The following is a 27,085-nucleotide window of genomic DNA, read 5'->3' on the forward strand; positions in this document are numbered from 1 at the left end:
TGATTATATCGAACCATTATATTTTTTTTTTTTACACGAAAAATATTATGAACACAATGTACATTTTTTTTTTTTTTTTCTCATTATTTGATTTTTTATTTTTATTTTTTTATTTTATTTTATTTTACTTTTTTTTTTTTTTTTTATAAAGTTCTAATTATATGAATATTTTAGCGTTCTTACACACTTTTTTTTCGCGGAAATCGTAATATAGTGTCCGCGCTGGGGGCGCGGGCGCTCGTGCGCGGATGTCCCATACATTTTTTTTACGAGAACAACATATAACACCTATTGGGGGCAACTTTACACAAGAGTGGAAACAGAATTTAAGGAAAAAAAGAATAAATAAAGAAAAACAAATTAAAAAAAAAAAAAAAAAAAAAAAAAAAAATGTGTTCTTCAAAAAAATAATAATAATGTTCTTAAAAAAAAAAGAAGAATGTTTTTTTTTTTTTTTCTTTTCCAATAAACAAAAAGGTGTCCTTTCACCAAAAAAAAAAAAGAAAAAAATTTTTGCAAACAAAATGAGAATAAAATTTGGAAGAAAGCATTTTCTTTTTTTTTTTTCCTCTTTATGATCTCATATTCATTATACATTGAACATATGAGCACATTCAAACAATACAGAAGAAAAACAAAAGAAAAAAAAAAAAAAAAAGGACAACAAAAAAAAAAATTAAAAGAAGTTCAAAAAAATTAAGAAATAACATGAATATTCAAACTCCTTATATCTGTTTATCACATAATTAAAAAAGGACAAAAAGGGGTATGAAACTATAACATTTCTTTTTTCCAAAACATTTTACACTCCAAACATATATATTTTTTCCCTTATCAGGACACTATATGTCAAATATATATATGTGTGTGTGTGTCTGTTCTTTTTAATAAAATGATATAAATATAACACATTATCAATGAAGGCTTTCATCCATTTCACACTCCTCAAAAAAATGTCTTCATTCTCACAGAGTGAAACTTTTAATTTATATCTTTAACCTTAAACAATAAACCCTAAACCGTCAACCCTAAACCCTGAACCTGAACGCTAAAACCATAAAAACTAAACCGTCAGCCCTAAAACCTAAACCCTGAACCGTGAACCTGAGACCATAAACCTTTAACCGTGAACACTAAACCCCTAAACCTAAACCATAAACACGGAACCTAAACTTGGAACCTCTTCAATAGGAACAAGTTCCATTGGAACACTTTCCATAGAAACCCCTTCCTTAGGAACCTGTTCTTCTTCCATTAATTCGGATCCCATGAACTCTTGAACCAAAAGTTCCAGAAAATCCTTCTGAGCCAATTGTGTGTCCCCTTTTTGACATTCGTCCAACACTTCAAAATGAATTTCAATAATCGTGCGACGATTCACGGGACCAGAACGTTTCGTTCTCGTTGGAGCAGAACGAGGTTTTCGTTCCTTCACCAATTGATATTCATGTGAACTATCTTGCTGCACATGATCGAGGACTTGTTCTTGTACTAATGGACCAGGAATATCAGCAGGAGATCTTCTAAAACGTGTTCCTCCTTTACCAAGAGGACCAAAATACTACAAAAAAAAAAAAAAAAAAAAAAGAGAGGATATTTTTGCTGAAGATTATGAAAATTTTTTTTTACACATTTATTTTTTATTCTTTTTTTTTTTCCTTTTAACCATTAAAAAATTTTTTTTTCCTTTTAACCATTAAAAAAAATTTTTTTTCCTTTTAACCATTAAAAATTTTTTTTTTTCCTTTTAACCATTAAAAAAAAATTTTTTTTTTTTAACCATTAAAAAATTTTTTTTTCCTATTAACCAATAAAATTTTTTTTTTTTTTCTTTTATTTTTTCCTTTTTAATTCTTTTACCTTCCAAAGGTAATAAGCCATAGCAGAAAGGCCAATAGAGACAGGAGCCAAAGGAAGAAAAGGGGTAAGGAGATCCGTAAGAAGGATGGGACAGACTGTATTCTCTAATGTTTGTTGCATATGGTTTTTGTTCGGTTCGTCTTGGAAGATTGATTCCACTTTGTCCTGTACTTTGTCCTTGCCAATGAGGCAATCATCATATTTTTCGTTTTGTATGCACACAAAACAAGAATTAGGAACTTTAGTATCTTTGCATGGAGGTGTTGCTTGCATAATTTCATTACTTTTTTCAAAAGCGTGATTTATACCATCCTCTATGCTGCAATGGGGATGTACCCAACTATTTCCCTTTTTCTTCTCATTTGCCAAATCTTTTAATTGTTTTGCATACTCTTTAAGAAATAAACAACCCATCGTTTGTTCAAACGATGGGCCCTTAAACTGGCCCTTAACAGAGACCTTCTTTTGGTTATAAATGTGCTGCAATCCTGCAACAAAATGCAAACAAGCTGCTTTATTTGTTCGTTTTTCTTTATGGCCAAGTTTATACCATGGGGGATTGTTGTCATTGCAGTATCGTTCAGCAGCCGACTGCTTTTCAGAGTCGTTCATATCTTCTAGAAGTTCCGTTAATTCCTTTCCGATCTCATCGCTCAAGGTATCCTAAACATGAAACAAAAGAAAAAGAAAGTATGAAAAAAAAAAATATATATGTATATACATATACACATACATATATATACATATACATATACATATAGGTGCATATATACATGCATATATATATACATATACATATATATACATAGATATATATATATATATATATATATGTACATACATATATACATATATACATATACATATATACATATATATATGTATATATGGACGTATATATATGTATATATGTAGTTGTCCACATCCCCCTACCCAATATGGTGTTTTCCCATTTGGAAGTGTTTGTCCATTTTGGGCTCGGTAGTGTTGTTTGATAGCACATTGGACTTGAGTACAAAAAGTTTCTATTTTATTTATTTTTTCTAGTGTTTTTTCCTTGTTGTTGTCAGGGTTGGTTTCGTCTTCCTTGTCCAGGAGTTTGGTCATATTGTCCTTTATTTTGTCATTGCCAATTTTGCAAGTGTTAAAAGTGTTTTCTTCTCTGTTGCAAACAAAACAAGAACTGACACCATTATTACTAGGTCCGCATTGAGTTGCTCCCTTCCCCATAATGTCTTTACTTTGTTGGAAAGCGTGTTTTATTGCGTCATTCAATTTTTCATTATCTAAGGGACATTGATTTGTTGATTTTTTTATTAATTGATCAGCATAAAGATTGAGTGCTGCGCACATCATAGTTTGTTTAAGTGGTATCTCATCACTTTTGTTGTTGTTCTTGTTTTTAATATCAGAAATGTGTTTTAAACCTAAAGCAAAAAGCTTACAAGCTTTTTGCTTTGCAGTTATTTCTCCTGGTGTGTCGCCATTCGGCGACAAACCGATGTCATTGCAGTGTCCGGAAGCGGATTCCCAATTCCCATCATTCGTAATATATTCTAGAAGTGTCTTTAATTCGCTCTCAACAACATTGTTTATTTCAGCCTAAACATAAAATAAAAAAAGAAAGGAATTAAAAAAAAAATATATGTATATGTATACACATATGTGTATACATATACATATACATATATACATATATATACATATACATATATACATACATATACACATACACATACATATATATATGTCCTTTCTTTTTTTTTTTTCCCCTTTGTGAAGTATGTTCGTTATGTTAGTATGTTGTGTTGTGTCAGTATGTTGGTTGTGTTAGTATGTTGGTTATGTTAGTATGTTGTTTGTGTTAGTATGTTGGTTGTGTTGTGGTTGTGTTGTGTTAGTATGTTGGTTATGTCAGTATGTTGGTTATGTTAGTATGTTGGTTCATAGTAGGTTATGTAGTATCCGGTTAGCGTCGTATCCGGTCCCTGTCTGCGAGGAGTTCTTCCTCTACCCCCCCCCCTAAAGTAGCTAAAGCTAACCCCGGAACCTTACTCCTGAACCCTAGAACCTTATTCCCATACCCTTAAAACCTCACTCTTGTACCCTCAAACTTTATTCTAACACCCCTAAAACTTTTATTCCAACACCCCCACAACCTTATTTTAATACCCCCATAACCTTATTCTAACACCAATAATATCTTATGTCTATACCCCAACAACATCATTACAATACCCCCACAACATCATTCCAACACCCCAAACAACATCATTCCAACACCCCAAACAACATCATTCCAACACCCCAAACAACATCATTCCAACACCCCAAACAACATCATTCCAACACCCCAAACAACATCATTCCAACACCCCAAACAACATCATTCCAACACCCCAAACAACATCATTCCAACACCCCAAACAACATCATTCCAACACCCCAAACAACATCATTCCAACACCCCAAACAACGTCATTCCAACACCCCAAACAACATCATTCCAACACCCCAAACAACATCATTCCAACACCCCAACAACCTTCATTCCAACACCACAACAACATCATTCCAACACCCCAACAACCGTCATTTCTAAATCAGGAATCTGAATTTCCTTTCTCTATTTTTCTTTTTTATTTCACTTTCTTCCTTTTCATCAAATTTTCATTATACATATATACATACATATATACATATATATACATATATATATATATATATACATATACATTTGCATATGGACATATATGCATATATACGACTATGTATGTGTACATTTATATATATACATATATATACATATACATATATAGGACTATATATGTGTATATTGGTTGTTGTTAATGTTATTGATGTTATTGATGTTATGGATGTTGGTTCGGACTTACCCAAGACACTTTGCTGCTATTTGCACCAGGGCTTTTGACTTTTGCGTAGTATTGTTTTGCTGCACATTGGAGTTGAGTACAGAAAGAGGATTTCGTGTCAGTGATAGTGGATAAGGTAGACTTCACTTTGGAGATGGATTTGGATGGGTTGTCCTTGAAGAGGAGACCTTCCATTTTAGTCTTCACTTCAGTTGCGTCAGTTTTGCAAGTTCCACCTTGTGCTGTTGTTGTATCAACCAAAGTTTCGGAAACACTTAGTTTGCAATCCTTAAAGTCGGAGGTTGGTACCCTATCACATTTAAAACAAACATTTTTATTAGCACCACTACGATAACATGTATTATTATTATTCCATTCAGTGAACATTTGTGTTACTCTATCCTCATGAATGGGACAACTATTCCCCGTCAATTTAATTATTTCATCAACATACATGTTAAGAGCAATACAACCAACTGCTCTATCGAGCAATCGGCTGGTATTACCACTATCACTGAGTGTGTTAATGTGTTCTAAACCAGCTGTGATATGATTACAAGCTTTTCTTTCGACACTATGTGGATTTTCATCACCAAATTGTTCACATACACCATTATTGTTGGTCTTTCCATTGGATTCGATGTTTTTGAACAAATCTTCCAGGGGATTTTTGACGCCTTCCTCCCAAAATTGACACTGTAAAAAAAAAGAAAAGGTTATATATATATATGTAATTGGTTGTGTAGTATCCGGTTGCTGTAGTATCCAGTTGCTGTAGTATCCAGTTGCTGTAGTATCCAGTTGCTGTAGTATCCAGTTGCTGTAGTATCCGGTAGGTGTAGTATCCGGTCGTTGTGCCATCCGGTTGGTGTAGTATGCGGTTGATGTAGTATCTGGTCACTGTCTACGAGGAGTTTTTCCTCTCCCCCCCTAAAGTAGCTAAAGCTAACCCCGGAACCTTATTCCTATACCCTTAAAACCTTCCTCCTAAATCCCTGAAAGTTCATTCTGACACCCCTACAACCTCATTCTAACACCCCTACCACCTTATTCTAACACCCTGCAACCATACTCCTAAACCCTGGAACCTTACTCCTATACCTTAAAACCTTATTCCTATACCCCGAGAACCTTGTTCTAACACCCTGCAACCATACTCCTATACCCTGAATCCTTACTCCTATACCTTAAAACCTTATTCCTATACCCCGAGAACCTTGTTCTAACACCCCAACGACCATATTATAACACCCCTACAACCTCATTCCAACACGCGGAATGTGAATTTCTTTTTTTTTTTCTCTACCCCATCAGTGTTGTGGTGGTTGTATTGGTTGTGGTAGTACTTACCCAAGTCTTGTTAGTAGGGGTACCACCACCATTTTTCTCTTGGTTGTTTTTGAACCATTTGGGTCCGGCGCATTTAATATAGTCACATAAAGACTCTGTTTTGTTTATTTCCGTTAGAGTGGTAGTTGCGGTGTTGTTAATGTTGGGTTTTACATTTTCTAATTTCTTATCTGCAGGCTCTGTGGTGGTGGTGGCAGATGTGTCAGTTGTGGTAATTTGACAGCTGCCATATTTGTCTTCATTCCAAAGGCAAGGGACACAAGGTTCCGTGCCTTTGCAACTACCAATAAGATTTTTAACAGCAGTGTCGAAAGCTTTTCTTATTCCTGATTCCACTAAACATTTAGCTTCTTTTTTCATTTGTTTTGCATAAGCGTGAAGTAAGAAACAACCCACTGTTTGTTTCAACGATGGGTGCTTATCCAAGATTTTGGCGACAGGGACTGTAGATGTTGGGGGCTTTGAAAGTTGCTGCAGTTTTTCAAAACCCGCATGCAAATAATTGCATGCCTTCCTTTCAGGGTCAGTGGGAGTTCTGCCGGAGCCAGTGGTGCCTTTATCATCCACTGTACTACATTCCGCATGCTCAGTTGTGCCACTTGTGGTCATTGCTTGTGACAATTCTTGCCATAAGTTGGCGACTTCGCCAGTGTCCTTATTCCAGAAGTCGTCCTGTATAGGGTGGTGAGTATATATATATACATATATATATACATATATATACATACATATATATATACATACATATACATATACATATATATAGACATATGTACATACATACATACATATATATACATATATATACATATATACGTATATACATACATATATATACATACATACATACATATATGCATGTTTGTCCTTCCTTGCGTACCTTACTAGTAGATGAGTTTACTCGAGATGTTAAACATTGTAAACGTCTACATAAAGAAGAACTGTTGTTTCCGCCTGTTTTAGTTATTGTGAAGAGGATGTTATTGACGTCGCTTTCTTGCGTCTTGAGTAATGAATCCAATTTGTCCTTTACTTTGTCACTTTGGTTTTGATCAAAGGAGCACTCATCATAGTCGTCGGTCCATTTACATTCAATGCAAGGTTTCTTATTTTTGCAATGTTCTCCCTTAATTTCGTTTGCCTTTCCAAAAGCGGTCTCAATACCTTTGTCTATGTCACAAATTATACTTTTTTCTTTCATTTCTTTCACAATAGCTTTTAACGCTAAGCAAGAAATGAATTGTTTAAACTCTTGGTTATCATAGGGGTTCAGATCTTGGCCCTTAGTGGTCGTCGTCATCTCACTATATTCATGCTGAATTTTAGATATATGTTCCAGCCCTGCTGCAACAAGTTTGCAAGCAGTTTCATTAGCGAAGCCATGGGCGTCGCCATCTTTCCATGTTTTGTCTTTGCAATATTTCGTAAGACCATTCCAATTCGCAGTGTTTTTCATGTGGTTAAGCAGTTCATTCAGAACCTTGCCCATTTCAGTCTTCATTTCATCCTAAACATAGAACAAAAGAAGGAAGGAAGACAAGAATATATATATATATATATATATATGTATATGTGTACATATATACATATATACATATATACATACACATACATACAGACATATATACAGATATACATACATATACATACGTATATGTACGTTACACATAATTCTTTGCACACAGTGCAGTTATGATATAAATGTTCTGTCCCTTACGTAGTTCGATGATTTCCTGTTCGTCTTCCACTTATTCGCTATGCACTCTACATAAGTGCATTTGTCACCATTGCTGCCTTCTGTACATGGTTTACCTACATACATATGGACAGAAATAGACACATACATACATATACATACATACGTATATACATATGTAGAACAAATTGTTTCTGTTTTTGTTTTTGTTTTGTATTTTTGTTCTTGTTTGTTTTATCCGTTGTGGAAAGGTGACAGATGGAGGGAAGTTGGATGAAAGGTGGATGAATTAGTTATTGTGGTGGTACCACAATTTTATGGTGGTGTCTACTTACATATTTTCTTCAGAGCTTCGTCCTCAATTTTCTTCATTCCTAAACTGTCCTCTTTGAACATGGGGTCAATTTTGGTCTGTAACTTCGTTTCTGCTGCTGAGGGGTTACCATTTTCTTTAATTGTGCAACTTGAGAGATTCGTAACTCTAGTACACGTAAAACATTTATCACCATCATTCTTGCAACCATCACTTTCACTCTTAATAGCATCATTTTTCACCTTAAATGCTTTACTTATAGCGTCCTTTACTTTTTTCTCTTGACTACATGGAAGTGATTCTAATTTATCAGCAAAAGCATTTAATAAAACACAACGCATGGTACGTTTAAATAATTGGTCCTCTAAATCCTTCTTTGTGGTCTTTCCCGTATCCTGACCTGCCTTAATTTCATAAATACTCTTTAAACCTGCAGCAATGAGCTCGCATACTGCCTTCTGTTCTTCTTCCTTGAAGTCCACACAGTGGCTGCCTACACTGCTCTTGTTCTTTTCTATCTCCCTAGAGAGGTCCTGCAGTTGAGTTTTAACTTCTTCCCAAGGGTCACTCTATACAAAAAAGGAAAAAAAAAAAAAAAGAAGGCAGAAAAATGTATGGAACCCATACTTACCTAAGCCAAAAATTTTTATACGTCCTTTTTCCTCCTCAACACATATATATTATATTAGACACATTCCATGCTGCTGGACTATCATAAGTAATATATTTTCTCCCTTACTCCAGATGGACCGTTCCGATTAGCCTTCCATCTCCCCATAACACATTCTGCACGATTACATAATTCCTTCTCCTCTAGACATGGTAAACCTATAAGAATAAAGAACAATATACAAAGGATGAGTAATATGATGATGATGGTTGTCTATGCAGTTGGTGATGTCGTCCGATGTGATGTTGTCTTTTTTCCCCCCATGAACACAGAGTCCTATAGTAAATGTTGGTAGATTAGTTCTGTAGTATCCGGTTTCCTTGCCATCCGGTTACTACCATTCGGCTTCTACCATCCGGTTCGCACCATCCGGTTACTAACATCCGATTACTACCATCCGGTCACTACCATCCGATCACTACCATCCGGTCACTACCATCCGGTTACTACCATGCGGTCACTACCATCCGGTCACTACCATGCGGTTGTTGTGTCGTATCCGGTCTTTGTCTTCGAGGAGTTTTTCCTATCCCCCCCTCCCGGGAGGGATGCTGGGATGCGTCCCTGCCATCAGGTTCATACCATCCGGTCTATACCATCTGGTTCATACCATCCGGTTCATACTATCCGGTTCATACCATCTGGTTCATACCATCCAGTTCCCACCATCCAGCTCCCATCATCCAGTCTCCACAATCCAGATCCCACCATCCGGTTCATACCATCCGGCCGCTGTTGTACATAGTCCCTGTCTGCGAAGAATTTTTCCCTTCCCCCTAAAGTAACTAAAGATGACCCCTGAAACCTTATTCCAACACCCCTGAAACCTCATTCTAACACCCATACAATCTTCATACTAAACCCGGAATCTGAATTCTGACACCCCTACAACTTTATTCTGACACCCCTACAACCTTTGTCCTAAACCGGGAATCTAAGTCCTAACACCCTGACACCTTCTTCCTAAACTCGGAATCTAATTTCTTACACCCTGACACCTTCTTCCTAAACCGGGAATGTAAGTTCTAACACCCTGACAACTTCCTCTTGAACCAGGAATCTGACTTCGGACACCCTCACAACTTCCTCCTAAACCCGGAATCTATGTTCTAACACCCCTACAACCTTACTCCTGTACCCCTAGAACATTACCCCTGAACCCGGAATCTGACTCCTATACCCCTACAACCTTATTCTAACACCTTGACACCTCCCTCTTAAACCCGGAATCCAAAATTCTAACACCTTGACACGTTTGTCCTAAACCCGGAATCCAAAATTCTAACACCTTGACACGTTTGTCCTAAACCCGGAATCTGACTTCCAACACCCTGACACCTTTGTCCTAAACCCGGAATCTAAGTTCATACACCCTGACAACTTCCTCCTGAACCCGGAATCTGACTTCTAACACCCTGACACCTTTGTCCTAAACCCGGAACCCTACTCCTAAACCCGGAACCCTACTCCTAAACCCGGAACCCTACTCCTAAACCCGGAACCCTACTCCGAAACCCGGAACCCTACTCCTAAACCCGGAACCCTACTCCTAAACCCGGAACCCTACTCCGAAACCCGGAACCCTACTCCTAAACCCGGAACCCTACTCCTAAACCCGGAACCCTACTCCTAAACCCGGAACCCTACTCCGAAACCCGGAACCCTACTCCTAAACCCGGAATCTAAGTTCTTACAACCCTAAAACCTTATTCTAACACTCCAACAACCTTATTCTAACACTCCAACAACCTTACTCTAATACCCCCTAAACGTTCATTCTGACACCCCTACAATCTTCATCCTAAACCCGGAACCTTATTCTAATACCCTTACCACTTCATTCTAACACCCGTACAACCTTCATCTTATACCCGTACAACCTTCCTCCTAAACACTGAAACTCTCCTCCTATACCCTGCGACCTTACTCATATACCCTCAAACCTTATTCTAACACCTTTACAATCTTATTCCAATACCCCTACAACGTTATTCTGACACCCCCGCAACCTTCATTCTAATACCCCCAAAACATCATTCCAATACCCCCCAAAACGTTATTCTAACAACACTACAACCTTATTCTAATACCCTTACCACCTTTATTCCTAAGCCCGGAATCTGACTTCTAACACCCCTAAAACCTTATTCCTAAACCCGGAATCTGACTTCTAACACCCATACAGTATTATTCCTATACCCTGAAACCTCATTCTAACACCCATAGAACATTATTCCTATACCCTGGAACCTCTATTCCTAAATGCGGAATCTGACTTCTAATACCCTGAAAACCTTCTCATCACCTTCATCCTCCTCATCGTACTCTCCCCCCCACACACCTTATAATTAATTTTTTCCTTTTCCTTTCTTTTTCTTTACTTTTCTTTTTTTTTACTTTTTTTTTTTTTTTCTTTGTTTTTTTTTCTTTTTTTCTTCTTTGGTTGGGGGGGGGGGGGGGGTTATTGAGATTGGAATGTCTACTTACATATTTTGTCCAAAGATTCCTTCAGTCCTGTCTTATCCTGTTCGTCCTCAAACATTGTCCGCAATTTGCTATTTACATTTTGAGTGTTGCCCTGGCCATTTGTGTTAATTTCGCAATTATCAAAACTTTGGTCCTGTGTACACTCAAAACAGTCACCACCCTAAACCCGGAATCTCACTTCTAACACCCATACAGTATTACTCCTATACCCGGAATCTATGTTCTTACACCCCTACAGCCTTCATCCTAAACCCGGAATCTAACTTCTAACACCCTGACACCTTCTTCCTAAACCAGGAATCCGAATTCTTGCACCCCTAAAACCTTATTCTAACACCCGGACACCTTCTTCCTAAACCAGGAATCCGAATTCTTGCACCCCTAAAACCTTCTTCCAACACCCCGAAACCTTTATTCCTAAATCCGGAATCTGAATTCTGACACTCCTACAACCTTCCTCCTAAACCCGGAATCTAAGATCTAACACCCTGACACCTTTGTCCAAAACCCGGAATCTAAGTTCTTACACCCATGACACCTCCCTCCTGAACCCGAAATCTGATTTCTGACACCCCTACAACCTTCTCATCACCTTCATCCTCCTCATCACCTTCATCCTCCTCATCACCTTCATCCTCCTCATCACCTTCATCCTCCTCATCACCTTCATCCTCCTCATCACCTTCATCCTCCTCATCACCTTCATCCTCCTCATCACCTTCATCCTCCTCATCACCTTCATCCTCCTCATCACCTTCATCCTCCTCATCATCTTCATCCTCCTCATCACCTTCATCCTCCTCATCACCTTCATCCTCCTCATCACCTTCATCCTCCTCATCACCTTCATCCTCCTCATCACCTTCATCCTCCTCATCACCTTCATCCTCCTCATCACCTTCATCCTCCTCATCACCTTCATCCTCCTCATCACCTTCATCCTCCTCATCACCTTCATCCTCTTCATCACCTTCATCCTCCTCATCATAATCTGGCCCCCCCACCTTATATTATTTTTTTTTTTTTTTTTTTTTTTTTTTTTTTTTTTTTTTTTTTTTTTTTTTTTTTTTTTTTTTTTTTTTTATTTTTTTTTTGTTTTTTTTTGGTTCGCGGGGTTGGTTGGTTATTGTGATTGGGGTGTCTACTTACATATTTTGTCCAAAGATTCCTTCAGTCCTGTCTTATCCTGTCCGTCCTCAAACATTGTCTGCAATTTGCTATTTACATTTTCACCTGTGGTGCCCTGGCCATTTGTGTTAATTTCGCAATTATCAAAACTTTGGTCCTGTGTACACTCAAAACAGTCACCACCCTAAACCCGGAATCTCACTTCTAACACCCATACAGTATTACTCCTATACCCGGACACCCCATTCTAACACCCATACAACATTATTCTAACACCCACACAACATTATTCTAAAACCCATACAACATTATTCTAACACCCATACAACATTATTCTAACACCCTTACCACCTTATTCTGACACCCCTGAGACCCTATTCTGACACCCCTAAGACCCTATTGTGGCACCCCTAAGACCCTATTCTGACACCCCTAAGACCCTATTCTGACACCCCTAAGACCCTATTCTGACACCCCTACAACATTATTCCTATACCCTGGAACCTTATTCCTATACCCGGAATCTAAATTCTAACACCCCCAAAATCTTTTCATCACCTCCATCCTCCTCATCATAATCTGCCCCCCCCCACCTTATATTTTTTTTTTTTTTTTTTTTTTTTTTTTTTAATTGGGGGGGGTTGGTTGGTTATTGTGATTGGGGTGTCTACTTACATATTTTGTCCAAAGATTCCTTCAGTCCAGTGTTATCTTCTTCGTCCTCAAACATTTTCTTCAATTTGTCATTTACATTTTCAGGGTTGCCAGTTGTGGTAATTTGGCAACTATTAAAGTTGTCCTTTTCCCATGTGCACTTAAAACAACCAAGACTGTTAGCATCGTTACATGGAGGTGTTGCTTCCTTCATAATATCATCAATTTTACTAAAGGCCCCATTTATACCATTCTCTATGCTACAATTCTTTTTCTCCGCTGCTTCTTTCTTTATTTTATTTGCGTAAGCATTTAATGCTGCGCACATCATGGTTCGTTTAAATGATTGGGTTGCAGCGTCGCCGTCATTAATACTATACAACTTCTTCAATCCTCCCGAGAAGAGCAGACATATTTCTTTGTTCTTCCCGCTTAAGGTACTGCAATGGGTGTCTGCACTGTTGTCTGCATCGTTAGACATGGCGGTGCCAAGTGAGGTGACATCCTCTTTGACTTTATTCCATACTTCCTCCTACAAGTAATATATATATATATATATATATATATATATATATATGCATATGCATAAATGCATATGCATATATACATATACATATGTATACATACGTATACATACATGTATATGCATATACGTTCACATATACATTGGTATATATATATGTATACATATATATACATATACATATATATGTATATGTGTAATGGTTATTTCCTTACCCAGTCACTGCTCGTCGCCCCATTCGCCCTGTTGGTCTTATACCAATTCATGGCACATTTTACTCGTTCACATAAGGTATTGTTCGTATTGAAGGCAATCAAGGTTTGTTGTAATCCGGCTTGGTTCGTCTTTTCGCTGCTGTTGAGCATTGGTCCCACTTTTTCCTTTACATCGTCAGATCCAACGGTGCAACTTTTAAGCTCGTCGTTATCGTCCCAGCTACATTCAAAACAAGAATTAGAACCATTAGTACCAGCTGTGCATTGACCTGACGCACTCATCATAATGGTTTTACTTTCATTGAAAGCTTTCTCCAAACCACTTCCTATGTCACAAAGCCCTTTTTTCTGTGCTTCGTCCTTTAATTTTTTAGCATATTCCTTTAACAGAGCACATTTTATAATTTGATCAGAATATTTGTTAGTACCACTATTTGCATTTTGGTACATGTGATTCAACAATTTTGCCATGTGTTCACATGCTGCTTTGTTTGCACTATTCATAGAAGGGTCGTTGCAATTGGCACCTCCGGTGTCACCATTGTCTACCGCCTTAGTGATGAGACTGCTCAGCTTCACCTTGACTTGTTCTTCCCAGAAGTCCTTCTATATAGAAAGGGAAGGCATATATATACATATATATATATATATATGTATATCTATATATGTGCTCATGTATATATGTGTACACCCTTTTTGCCCCCCTTACCGTGTTGCCACCTACCTGAGTGTTCTGCCCGTTGTTATTCAATTTCCAATATTGTTCTGCACATTGCAAGCGCTCACAAAATGTCTTGCCTTCTTGCTTCATGCATACATCAGCTGCGAAAAGAAGAAGAAGGAAGGTTAGTAGGACATGTGAAATGACATGTGTATACGTACGTTGTGTGCATATGTATGTTGTATGTTGTATGTTGTATGTTGTGTATATGTATGTTGTGTATATGTATGTTGTATGTTGTATGTTGTATGTTGTATGTTGTATGTTGTATGTTGTATGTTGTATGTTGTATGTTGTATGTTGTATGTTGTATGTTGTATGTTGTATGTTGTATGTTGTATGTTGTGTATATGTATGTTGTATGTTGTGTATATGTATGTTGTATGTTGTGTATATGTATGTTGTATGTTGTGTATATGTATGTATGTATGTTGTATGTTGTGCGTATATACGTTGTATGTATTTATGTAGATTGAGTAAATGTATGTCATTCACAATCGATGAAAAATTTTTTCCCTTTTTTTCCGTCCAGTTTGTTCTAAATATCTGGTTTATATGCCATCCGGTTGGTGTAGTATACAGTTTCCACCATCCACTTCCCACCATCCGGTTTCCTACCATCCAGCTCCTACCATCCAGTTCCCACCATCCAGTACCTACCATCCAGTTCCCACCATCCAGTTCCTACCATCCGGTACATACCATCCCGTTCCCAACATCCACTTCATACCATCCTGTTCCTACCATCCAGTCTCCACCATCCTGTTCCGACCATCCAGTTCCCACCATGCGGTTCATACCATCCGGTACCTACCATCCGGTACCTACCATCCGATACCTACCATCCAGTCCCCACCATCTGGTTCCCACCATCCAATTCCCACCATCCACTTCCCACCATCCAGTTTCTCACCATCCAGTTCATACCATCCTGTTCATACCATCCAGTTCCTACCATCCGTTTAGTGCGCAGTGTCCGGTTCCCTCCTGCCATCCGGTTTACCTTCCTGTCTTCGAGGAGTTTTACCTACCCCTCCCGGGAGGGATGCTGGGATGCGTCCCTGCCATCCGGTTCATACCATCCGGTTCATACCATCGGGTTCCAACCATCCGGTTCATACCATCCAGTTCATACCATCCGATTACTATCATCCCCTCTCCACCATCCAGTCTCCACCATCCAGTTCCCAACATCCGGTTACTACGCCATCCAGTTCCCACCATCCAGTTTCCACAATCCGGTTCATACTATCCAGTCTCCACCATCCGGTTCGTACCATCCGGTTCATACTATCCGGTTCGTACCATCCGGTTCATACCATCAGGTTAGTGTGTAGTATCCGGTTCATACCATCCGGTCCATACCATCCGGTTCATACCATCCGGTTCCTACTATCCGGTTCAAACCATCCAGTTCCTACCAACCGGCTCATACCATCCGCTTCATACCATCCGGTTCATACCATCCAGTTCCTACCATCCGGTTCATACCATCCAGTTCATACCATCCAGTTCCTACCATCCAGTCCCCACCATCCGGTACCTACCATCCGGTCCATACCATCCGATTCATACCATCCAGTTCGCACCATCCACTTCCCACCATCCACTTCCCACCATCCACTTCCCACCATCCACTTCCCACCATCCAATTCCCACCATCCAATTCCCACCATCCAATTCCCACCATCCACTTCCCACCATCCACTTCCCACCATGTGCTTGATGTATAGTATCCAGTTGTTGTCTGCGAGGAGTTTTTCCACCCCTCCCGGGAGGGATGCTGGGATGCTTCCCTGCCATCGGGTACATACCATCCGGTTCATACCATCCGGTTCCCACCATCCAGTTCCTACCATCCTGTACCTACCATCCGGTTCATACCATCCTGTTCTCTGCCATCCGGCTCCTACCATCCAGTTCATACCATCCGGTACCTACCATCCGGTTGTTACGTAGTATCCGATCCCGGTCTTCAAGGAGTTTTACCTTTCCCTTCCCCTTACTCAAGTAAAGCTAACCCCGGAACCTTACTCCTAAACCCGGAACCCTACTCCTAAACCCTGAAACCTTACTCCTATACCCTTAAACCATAGTCCTATACCCTGAACCCTACTCCTAAACCCGGAACACTACTCCTAAACCCGGAGCCCTACTCCTAAACCCGGAATCTGACTTCTGACACCCCTACCACCTTTATTCTGACACCCCTATCATCTTATTCTAACACCCTTATCACCCTATTCTGACACCCCTAAGACCCTATTCTGACACCTCAACAACCTTATTCTAATACCCCTAAAACCTTATTCTAACAACCTTACCGCCTCATTCTAACAACCTTACCACCTTATTCTGACACCCTTACCACCTTCTTCTAACACCCCAAACAACATCATTCCAACACCCCAACAACAACCTTATTCTAACACCATTACCACCTTATTCTAATACGCTTACCACCTTATTCCAACACCTCCAGCACCTTATTTTAACACCCTTACAACCTTATTCTAACACCCTTACAACCTTATTCTAGCACCCTTACCATCTTATTCTAACACCCTTACCACCTCATTCTAACACCCTTACCACCTTATTCTAGTACCCCTAAAACCTGTACTCCTAAACGCGGAATCTGACATCTAACACCCTGACACCTTTCTCCTAAACCCGGAATCTAAGTTCTTACACCCTGACACCTTTGTCCTAAACCCGGAATCTATGTTCTAACACCCCTGCCACCTTTGTCCTAACACCCGGAATCTAAGTTTTTACACCCTGACACCTTCCTCCTAAACCCGGAGTCTAAGTTCTTACACCCTGACACCTTCCTCCTAAACCCGGAATCTAAGTTCTAACACCCTCACACCATTGTCCTAAACCCGGAACCTTATACCTAAACCCTTAAAACCTTCCTCCTAAATCCGGAATCTAAGTTCTAACACCCGGAACCCTACTCCTAAACCCGGAACCCTACTCCTAAACCCGGAACCCTACTCCTAAACCCGGAACCCTACTCCTAAACCCGGAACCCTACTCCTATACCCTGAAACCATACTCCTATACCCTGAAACCATACTCCTATACCCTGAAACCATACTCCTATACCCTGAAACCATACTCCTAAACCCGGAACCCTACTCCTAAACCCGGAACCCTACTCCTATACCCTGAACCCTACTCCTAAACCTGGAAACCTACTCCTAAACCCGGAACCCTACTCCTAAACCCGGAACCCTACTCCTAAACCCGGAACCCTACTCCTAAACCCGGAACCCTACTCCTAAACCCGGAACCCTACTCCTAAACCCGGAACCCTACTCCTAAACCCGGAATCTGAGTTCTTACACCCTGACACGTTTGTCCTAAACCCGGAATCTAAGTTCTAACACCCTGACACCTTTGTCCTAAACCCGGAATCTGACTTCAAAGACACATACAACCTTTCTCCTATATCCGGAATCTAAATTCTAACACCCTGGCACCTTTGTCCTAAACCCGGAATCTAAGACCTAACAGCCTGACACCTTTGTCCTAAACCCGGAATCTAAGTTCTAACACCCCAAAAGCCTTCATTCCTAACCCCTGAATCTAAGTTCTTACACCCTGACACCTTTGTCCTAAACCCGGAATCTAAGTTCTAACACCCCAAAAGCCTTCATTCCTAACCCCTGAATCTAAGTTCTTACACCCTAACACATTTGCCCTAAACCCGGAATCTAACTTCTAACACCCCTACAACCTTCCTCCTAAACCCGGAATCTAAGTTCTTACACCCTGACACCTTATTCCTATACTCTGCAACCTTCTTCCTATACCCCTACAACCTTCTTCCTAAAACCGGAATCTGAATATTTTTTTTTTTTTTTTTTCTTTTTTTTTCTTTTCCTCTTTCGTGTTCGTGTGTGTAGTATCCAGTTTGTCTTTCCCTGCCATCCGGTCTTTGTCTTCGAGGAGTCTTTCCTCTCCCCCCTCCCGGGAGGGATGCTGGGATGCTTCTCTACCATCCGGTTCATACCATCCGGTTCATACCATCCGGTTACTACCATCCGGTTACTACGATCCGGTTCATACCATCCGGTTCATACCATCCGGTTCATACCATCGGGTTACTACCATCGGGTTACTACCATCCAGTCTCCACCATCCAGTCCCCACCATCCGCTTCCTACCATCCTGTTCCCACGATCCAGTTCCCACCATCCAGTTCCTACCATCCAGTTCATACCATCCGGTTCATACCATCCGGTTCATACCAGCCGGTGCCTACCATCCGGTCCATACCATCCGGTTCATAACATCCTGTCTATACCATCAGGTTCCTACCATCCGGTTCATACCATCCTGCTCATACCATCCTGTTCATACCATTCGGTTCATACCATCCAGTTCATACCATCCAGTTCATACAATCCGATTCATACCATCCGGTTCATACCATCCAGTTCATACAATCCGATTCATACCATCCAGTTCATACCATACAGTCTCCACCATCCACTTACTACCGTCCGCTCACTGCCATCCTGTTACTACCATCCACTTCCCACCATCCACTTCCCACCATCCACTTCCACTTCCCACCATCCACTTCCCACCATCCACTTCCACTTCCCACCATCCACTTCCCACCATCGGGCTAATACCATCCGGCTCATACCATCCGGTTCATACCATCCGGTTCCTACCATTCGGTTCATACCATCCAGTTCATACCATCCACTTCCGACCATCCAGTTTCCACCATCCAGTCTCCACCATCCAGTTTCGACCATCCAGTTACCACCATCCAGTTACCACCGTCCGGTTCCTACGATCCAGTCTCCACCATCCACTTCCCACCATCCACTTCCCACCATCCACTTCCCACCATCCACTTCCCACCATGCAGTTCCTACCATCCGGTGACTACCATCCGGTTCCTACCATCCGGTTCCTACCATCCAGTCTCCACTATCCAGTCTCCACCATCCAGTCTCAACCATCCGGTTCATACCATCGGGATCATACCATCCGGTTCATACCATCCAGTTCATACCATCCGGTCCATACCATCCGGTCCATACCATCCGGTACCTACCATCCGCTTCATACCATCCGCTTCATACCATCCAGTTCATACCATCCAGTTCGTACCATCCGGTGTCTACCATCCGGTTACTACCATCCAGTTTCTACCATCCGGTGAGTGTGTCGTATCCGGTCTTTGTCTTCGAGGAGCTTTTCCACTACCCTCCCGGGAGGGATGCTGGGATGCGTCCCTGCCATCCGGTTTCTACCATCCGGTTCATACCATCCAGTTCATACCATCCAGTTCCTACCATCCTGTTCCCACCATCCACTTCCCACCATCCACTTCCCACCATCCAGTCCCCACCATCCGGTTCACACCATCCAGCCTCCACCATCCGGTTACTACCATCCGCTTCATACCATCCAGTTCATTCCATCCGGTTCCTACCATGCAGTCCCCACCATCCAGTCCCCACCATCCGGTCTATACCATCCGGTTAGTGTGTAGTATCCGGTTCATACCATCCGGTTCATACCATCCGGTTCATACCATCCGGTTTATACCATCCAGTTCACAATATCCGGTTATTACCATCCGGTTCATACCATCCGGCTCCTATCATCCGGTTTCTACCATCCGGTTCATACCATCAGGTTAGTGTGTAGTATCCGGTTCATACCATCCGCTTCATACCATCATGTTCATACCATCATGTTCATACCATCCGGTTCATACCATCCAGTTCCCACCATCCAGTCTCCACCATCCAGTTCCCACCATCCAGTTTCCACCATCCAGTCTCCACCATCCGGATCATACTGTCCGGTTCATACTATCCGGTTTCTACCATCCGGTTCATACCATCAGGTTTCTGCACCATCCGGTTCATACCATCCGGTTTCTACCATCCAGTTCATACCATCGGATTCATACCATCGGATTCATACCATCCGGTTACTACCATCCGCTTCCTACCATCCAGTTCATACCATCGGATTCATACCATCCTGTTACTACCATCCGCTTCCTACCATCCAGTTCCTTACCATCCAGTTACTGCCGTCCACTTCCCACCATCCGGTTCCTACCATCCTGTTCCTACCATCCGGTTCATACTATCCGATTCATACCATTCGGTTCCTACCATCCGGTTCCTACCATCCGGTTCCTACCATCCGGTTCCTACCATCCGGTTCCTACCATCCGGTTTCCGTACCATCCGATTCCTACCATCAGGTTCATACCATCCTGTCCTTACCATCCGGTCCCTACTGTCCGGTCATTACCATCCGCTTCATACCACGCAGTTCCTACCATCCGGTTTCCACCATCCGCGTACTACCATCCGGTTTATATCATCCAGTTCATACCATCCGGTTTATACCATCCAATTCCCACCATCCACTTCCCATCATGTGGTTGGTGTATAGTATCCGGTCTTCGTGTTCGAGGAGTTTTACCTACCCCTCCCGGGAGGGATGCTGGGATGCGTCCCTGCCATCCGGTTACTACCATCCGGTTACTACCGTCGGGTTCATACCATCCGGTGCATACCATCCGGTTACTACCGTCGGGTTCATACCATCCGGTGCATACCATCCGGTTTATACCATCCGGTTACTACCATCCGGTTCATACCATTCGGTTTCTACCATCCAGTTTCCGCTATCCAGTTTCCACCATCCAGTTTCCCACCATCCGGTTCATACCATCCTGCTCATTCTTTATTCCTCATTCCTTCTCATTCCCTTTCCTTTCCTTTCCTTTCCTTTCCTTTCCTTTCCTTTCCTTTCCTTTCCTTTCCTTTCCTTTCCTTTCCTTTCCTTTTCCTTCCTTTCCCTTTCCCTTTCCCTTTAATTCTTTCCCTTTCCCTTTCCCTTTAATTCTTTCCCTTTCCTTTCCTTTCCTTTCCTTTCCTTTCCTTTCCTTTCCTTTCCTTTCCTTTCCTTTCCTTTCCTTTCCTTTCCTTCTCCTTCTCTTTCCTTCATTCCTTCCACCTCCTTCATTCCTTCTCCACATTCCTTCTCCTTTCATTCCTTCCCTTCCTCTTTTCTTCCCCTTCCTTCCTTCCCCTTACTTCCTTCCTTCCCCTTACTTCCTTCCTTCCCCTTACTTCCTTCCTTCCCCTTACTTCCTTCCTTCCCCTTACTTCCTTCCTTCCCCTTACTTCCTTCCTTCCCCTTACTTCCTTCCTTCCCCTTACTTCTCATTCCATTTCCTTCCCCTTATCCTTCCCTCCTCTTCCTTAACCTTTTCCTTCCTTCCCCTTTTTCTTCCTTCCTTCTTTCCTTCCCCCTTCCCTTCTCCGTCTTTCCCTTTCCTTCTATTACATTAATAATGTATTATATTCATACATTAATACATTAAGGATGTAATGATGTAATAAGAATGTAATACTTACCATGAGATTCCTTCGATATCGCCTCTAAGGTCTGCATTAGTGTCGTCAGATTTGAGGGGTCCACAGTAACGGCACTACCAGTATTGTCCGCTAATACCTGGAGTACTTTAGTTAATTTGTCTTGAGAGATGGTGTATCCTTCTTCTGTTAATATTTCTTCTAAAGTCGGTTTTCCATCAGTAGTTGTCTTACTGCTCATGTTATCATCGCCCACTTTTAAAAATTTTGTCATATGCTGAGCACTCTCTTTCCTCAGTCCCTGCAAATACTGCGCATTCATCTGTTTTCCCTTTCCCCCACAGACCTGTGGCCACCTTTCTGTCCACTGCCTTCCTACCCTCCAACCGCCATTCACCCCCATGCTCCTTTTCTGTTTCGTCCATTCTTTTATTGTACTGCCTAGAATGGATTTACCAATGAATAGTTGTTCCATAGTAATTCCTTGGCATGTGTTCAATTGATTCCCGTACCCCTGATCCTCCAAGTGATTCCTCAATTTGTCCTCCACTCCGTCCGTCACCTTCTCTTGAACCCTCTCTACAACTTCCTTTAATTTACAATGATCCCCATAAATCTCAGATAGGGCGACGGCGCCGACAATACACCGTGTATAAGCTTTGCCATTGGTGAGCTTCGTAATTTGTGCTTCCTCATCATTGCCACTCCTACCCTTCCCCGCCTTCTTTGTTTCTACTCCATTCATGAAGTACTTTATTTCGGCCAAACCTTCGCACAATACTTTTTCATATTGACTTCCTCCGCCCCCCCAATCGACTTCATCATGACAGAATTTATGTATTTCATTCGATTCCGGCCTCGTCAGCCACTTGCCCAATTCATCGAATTCTTTATTCAAATCTTTCTTCATTTCTTCCTACATCAGGAAAAAGAAGGAGGAGAAGGGAACATATACACATACACATATATACATACGTACATACGTGTATACATAACTATATGTACATATATACACATATACGTATATGCATACGTAGGTCTGTATGTATATGTATATATGTATTCACTTACTGTAATTTTCTTGGCTGCGGTTGCGTCATCCACAGTCTGCGACGCCTGGGACGTCTGCGCCGCATCTATTGCAAAATTCTTCAGCCATTCTTCCAACAATCCACTATTTGCTGTTGTCATCTTGCAAACTACAATTTATATATATGTATATGTATATTATATATAGAATTAAAGAAGGAGAAGAAAAAAAAAAAAAGGAAAAAAAAAGAAGAAGGAAAACAAAGAAGTAAGAATATTTTTTTCCCTTTCTTCTTTTTTTTTCCTTCTTTCTTTCCTTTTCTATTCCTTCCTTTCTTTTCTTTCTTTACTCTTCCTTCTTTAAACCTTCTCTTCCTTCTTTAAACCTTCTCTTCCTTCTTTAAACCTTCTCTTCCTTCTTTTCTTCTTTTATTCCTTTCCTTCTTTCTTCCTTTCTTCCTTTTCCATTGCCTTAAACTTTCCTTCTTTACTCTTCCTTCTTTCCTTTCTTCTTTCCTTCCTTAAATCTTCTTTTCTTCTCATTCAATCTTCTTTCTCTTCTTCCTTATCCCTCCTAAAACATTCCTTCTTTTCTCCCTTAAAACTTCTTTCTCTTTTCATTCAATCTTCCTTTTTTTTTTCTTTTCTTCCTTAAACCTTCTTTTTCTCCCTTCTTTTTTTCTTTCCTTCCCTTTTTTTCTTCTCTCTTCTTCTTTCTTTCTTTCTCTTTTCTTCCTTAAAGGCTTTTTTTTTCTTTTATTTTTCCTTCTTTTCTTCTCTCTTCTTCCTTCTTTTCTTCCTCTTTTTCTTCTTTTCTTCCTTCATTTCTTCTTTTTTTTACTTCTTCTCTTCCTTCTTTTCTTCTTTTTTTTTCTTCTTCTCTTCCTCTCTTCTTCCTTCTTTTCTTCTTTTCTTCTTTTCTTTTCTTCTTCTCCTCCTCCCTTTCTTTTGAACACTTTTTTCTTTCCTCCTTTACTCCTCCTTCATTACTCTTCCTTCATTACTCTTCCTTCTTTACTCTTCTTCTTCTAAACCACCCTTTTTCTTCCTTCCTTAAATCATCCTTCATTACTCTTCCTTCCTTAAACCATTCTTTTTCTTCCTTCCTTAAATCTTCCTTCTTTTTCTCTTCCTTCTTTTACTCTTCCTTCTTTTCTTCTATTTCTTCCTTACTTCTTCCTTCCTTACTCTTCCTTCTTTTACTCTTCCTTCTTTAAACCTTCCTTCTTTACTCTTCCTTCTTTAAACCTTCCTTACTCTTCCTTTTTCTTTCTTCCTTAAACCTTCCTTCTTTTTCCTCCTTCTTACTCCTTCCTGGAACCTTCTTTTTCTTTTACCCCCTTAAGGAACCTTTTTTTTATTCCCCCTCAAAAACCTTCCTTCTATTCCCTTCAGTAACCTTCTTTTCCTTTTCCTCCTTCAAGAAACCTTCTTTCTTCTTTCCTCCTTTTAAACCTTCTTTCTTTTTCCCTCCTTAAATCTTCTTTCTTCTTTTCCCCCTTTGAAAACCTTCCTTCTTTTTTTCTCCCTTATAGAACCTTCTTTTTCTTCCCCCCCCTTTAAATCTTCTTTTTCTTTTTCCCCTTTAAATCTTCTTTCTTCTTCTCCCTTTAAAACCTTCTTTCTCTTCCCCCTTAAGAAACCTTCTTTCTTCTTTTCCCTCCTTTGAAAACCTTCTTTTTCTTCCCTGTAAAACTTCTTTCTCTTTCCTCCTTTAAAACACCTATAGAAAAAAAAGAAAAGATTCTTTTTCTCCCCCCCTAAGGAAGCTAAAATACCAGGTCATATGTTATTGTTGTTCTAAAAAAAGAAGGAACAGAAGCTTCCTTCCGTCCCTTTAAACCTTCTTACATTCCTTCCTTTGAGAACTTCCTTCTTATACAACCATTATTTATTCTCCTATAATTTTATACAATTATGTTCGAAGAAAAAAAACATTCTTCATAATTACTTATTTATCATATGAATATGTGAGAGCACCCTATATCCACATTTCATATATATAGAGAAATAAAAAAGAATATATATATATATATATATATATATATATATATATATACATGAACTGATATATTATTACACATATATTGTATATACATATGCATCTATATACATATATATATGTTACATATACACGTATATACATGTAGGTATATATAAAATATACTCCTACATGCCTACATATATACATATAGCATATGCACATACATATATACATATATATACATAGGTATACATATACATACATATATATATACATATATACATATATATACACATATATACGTATACATATATGCAAATGTATATGTATATATGTGTATATATAGACAGTCTTTCCGCCGCTTACGGTGTTGCTCTTCTCCTTCGTCAAATTCCAATGTTGTTGTGCACATTCCAAGCGCACGCAAAATTCCTTGCTGCTGTCTTTCATGCACTCCTGAGCTGTAAAAAAAAAAAAGGGGAAGTTCATGGGATAATGACGCGGTATAAAATGTTGGATTAGTGAATGATGTGGTATAGGATGGGAAAATGTAGAAAGAGGAATAATGAGGAATGATGTAAGAAAGGGAAGGTGTCTAAGAAATGAGAAGGATGGAAAAAAGAGGAAGGGGGGAAGGGGAAGGGAAATCCCTTCCCCTTCCCTCCTTCCTATATTCCATTCCCCTATCCCCCTCCTTTAAACATAAGCTCCCTTCCTTCCCTTAGACAAAACATTTCCTTCCCTTTCCTTTAAACAAAATATTCCCTTCCCCTCCCCCCGTACTTACTCAGTTTTTCTTTAGTTGCGTCCTTTATCTTCTGCGTCAAGGAACTTACGTCAATTTTACCATCTTTATCCAGTGTTAGATTCGAAAAGATGCTGTCCAATTTGTCCTGCTCCAAAATGAACTGATCTCCTGTTAGAATGTCCCCCATGTTCGCACCACCAATATTATTTTGAGTGTTGTCATTTTCCTTCATTCGTGAGAAGAATACCATACTGTCTTTATTCTTCTGTAAATTTTCTTTTCGCGTTGCCTCGTGATCCGGTTTTCCTACGGCCCGGTTTCCCTTATAGCAGCGCTGTATCATCCTGCTCCACAGCTGCCCCCCCACCCTCCACTTTCCCTGCCATCCCTTCCCCCTATCTCCACTAACCCACTCCTTGATTGTATTATGGAGAACTGATTTACCCAGGAGTAAAGCATTGAGGTCCATTCCTTCGCAGTTGTTGAACCTTACCTTCTGGTCCCCATGCTTCTTCCTCACTTTTACCATTATTTCCTTTTCAATCTTCTCTACAACTTCTGTCAGTTTACAATGATCTCCATAAATTGTAGACAAGGCAACAGTGCCAACAATACAGCGACGATAGGCATCAGCGCCCGCAACAGATTCATAGACAGGGTCCACATCGTCCGACGTTCCTTCGCCGTGAACCTTTACCCTCGCTGTCTCTATTCCACTCATGAAATATTTTATTTCTAATACAGCGTTACATAACAATTCCATATATGGCGGCCAGAACGGCGACTTCGGCCCTCCCGGCCATTCCACGGTATCCTTGCTGCAGAAATTCGCTATTTCATTTGCCTCCTGCTTCGTTAACCACTCCTTTAATTTTTCCCATGTTTCCTCCAAATTCTTACGCATCGCTTCCTACACAGAAAAAAAAAAAAATATATTACATATACATTTGCTCCAGCAAATATATATATTCATATATTCATAACAGCTGAATCCGACCAACTCCTATGTTCCTCCAATCTTTATATTCTTTTTCTTTTTTCCCTCCTTTCTTATAATTCCTTTCCCCTGTCCCGTTTCCATTATCGCATAGGACATCGTTTCCAGTTGCCCCCACTATACAATTTCCCTCGCATAAGGTTAGTGTGCTGTATCCGGTTTCTGTGCCATCCGGTTAGCGTACAGTATCCCGTTCACAGTTTCCGATTTTTGTGCCAACCAGTTCCCACTATCCGGTCCATGTCATATCCCGTCTTTGTCTTCGAGGAGTTTTACCTTCCCCTCCCGGGAGGGATGCTGGGATGCTCCCCTGCCATCCGGTTCATACCATCCGCTTACTACCATCCGGATCCTACCATCCGGTTACTACCATCCGGATCCTACCATCCAGTTACTACCATCCGGATCCTACCATCCGGCTACTACCATCCGGTTCATACCATCCGGTTCATACCATCCGG

At 40.4% G+C, this 27,085-nt stretch overlaps 2 protein-coding genes across 2 annotated transcripts; both read right to left on the bottom strand.

Moving 5' to 3' along the window:
• Positions 1-1,147: 1,147 nt before the first annotated feature.
• Positions 1,148-23,057, bottom strand: PKNH_0907700 (SICAvar, type I; the record flags this gene model as incomplete). The annotated part of the gene is made up of 14 exons (XM_039114038.1): positions 1,148-1,561; positions 1,861-2,523; positions 2,794-3,462; positions 4,755-5,429; positions 6,084-6,755; positions 6,964-7,590; positions 7,801-7,895; positions 8,115-8,661; positions 8,832-8,920; positions 13,053-13,563; positions 13,770-14,375; positions 14,494-14,591; positions 21,909-22,782; positions 22,938-23,057. The coding sequence occupies 14 exons, from the start codon at positions 23,055-23,057 to the stop codon at positions 1,148-1,150; spliced, it is 6,660 nt and encodes a 2,219-aa protein (XP_038969668.1).
• Positions 23,058-24,782: 1,725 nt separating this feature from the next.
• Positions 24,783-26,531, bottom strand: PKNH_0907800 (SICAvar, type II (fragment); the record flags this gene model as incomplete). The annotated part of the gene is made up of 3 exons (XM_039114039.1): positions 24,783-24,794; positions 25,246-25,340; positions 25,667-26,531. 3 exons carry the CDS (start codon positions 26,529-26,531, stop codon positions 24,783-24,785), a joined length of 972 nt encoding a protein of 323 aa, XP_038969669.1.
• Positions 26,532-27,085: the final 554 nt, after the last annotated feature.

Source organism: Plasmodium knowlesi, assembly GCF_000006355.2.
Source record: "Plasmodium knowlesi strain H genome assembly, chromosome: 9".
Classification (NCBI taxonomy): Eukaryota; Apicomplexa; class Aconoidasida; order Haemosporida; family Plasmodiidae; genus Plasmodium; species Plasmodium knowlesi.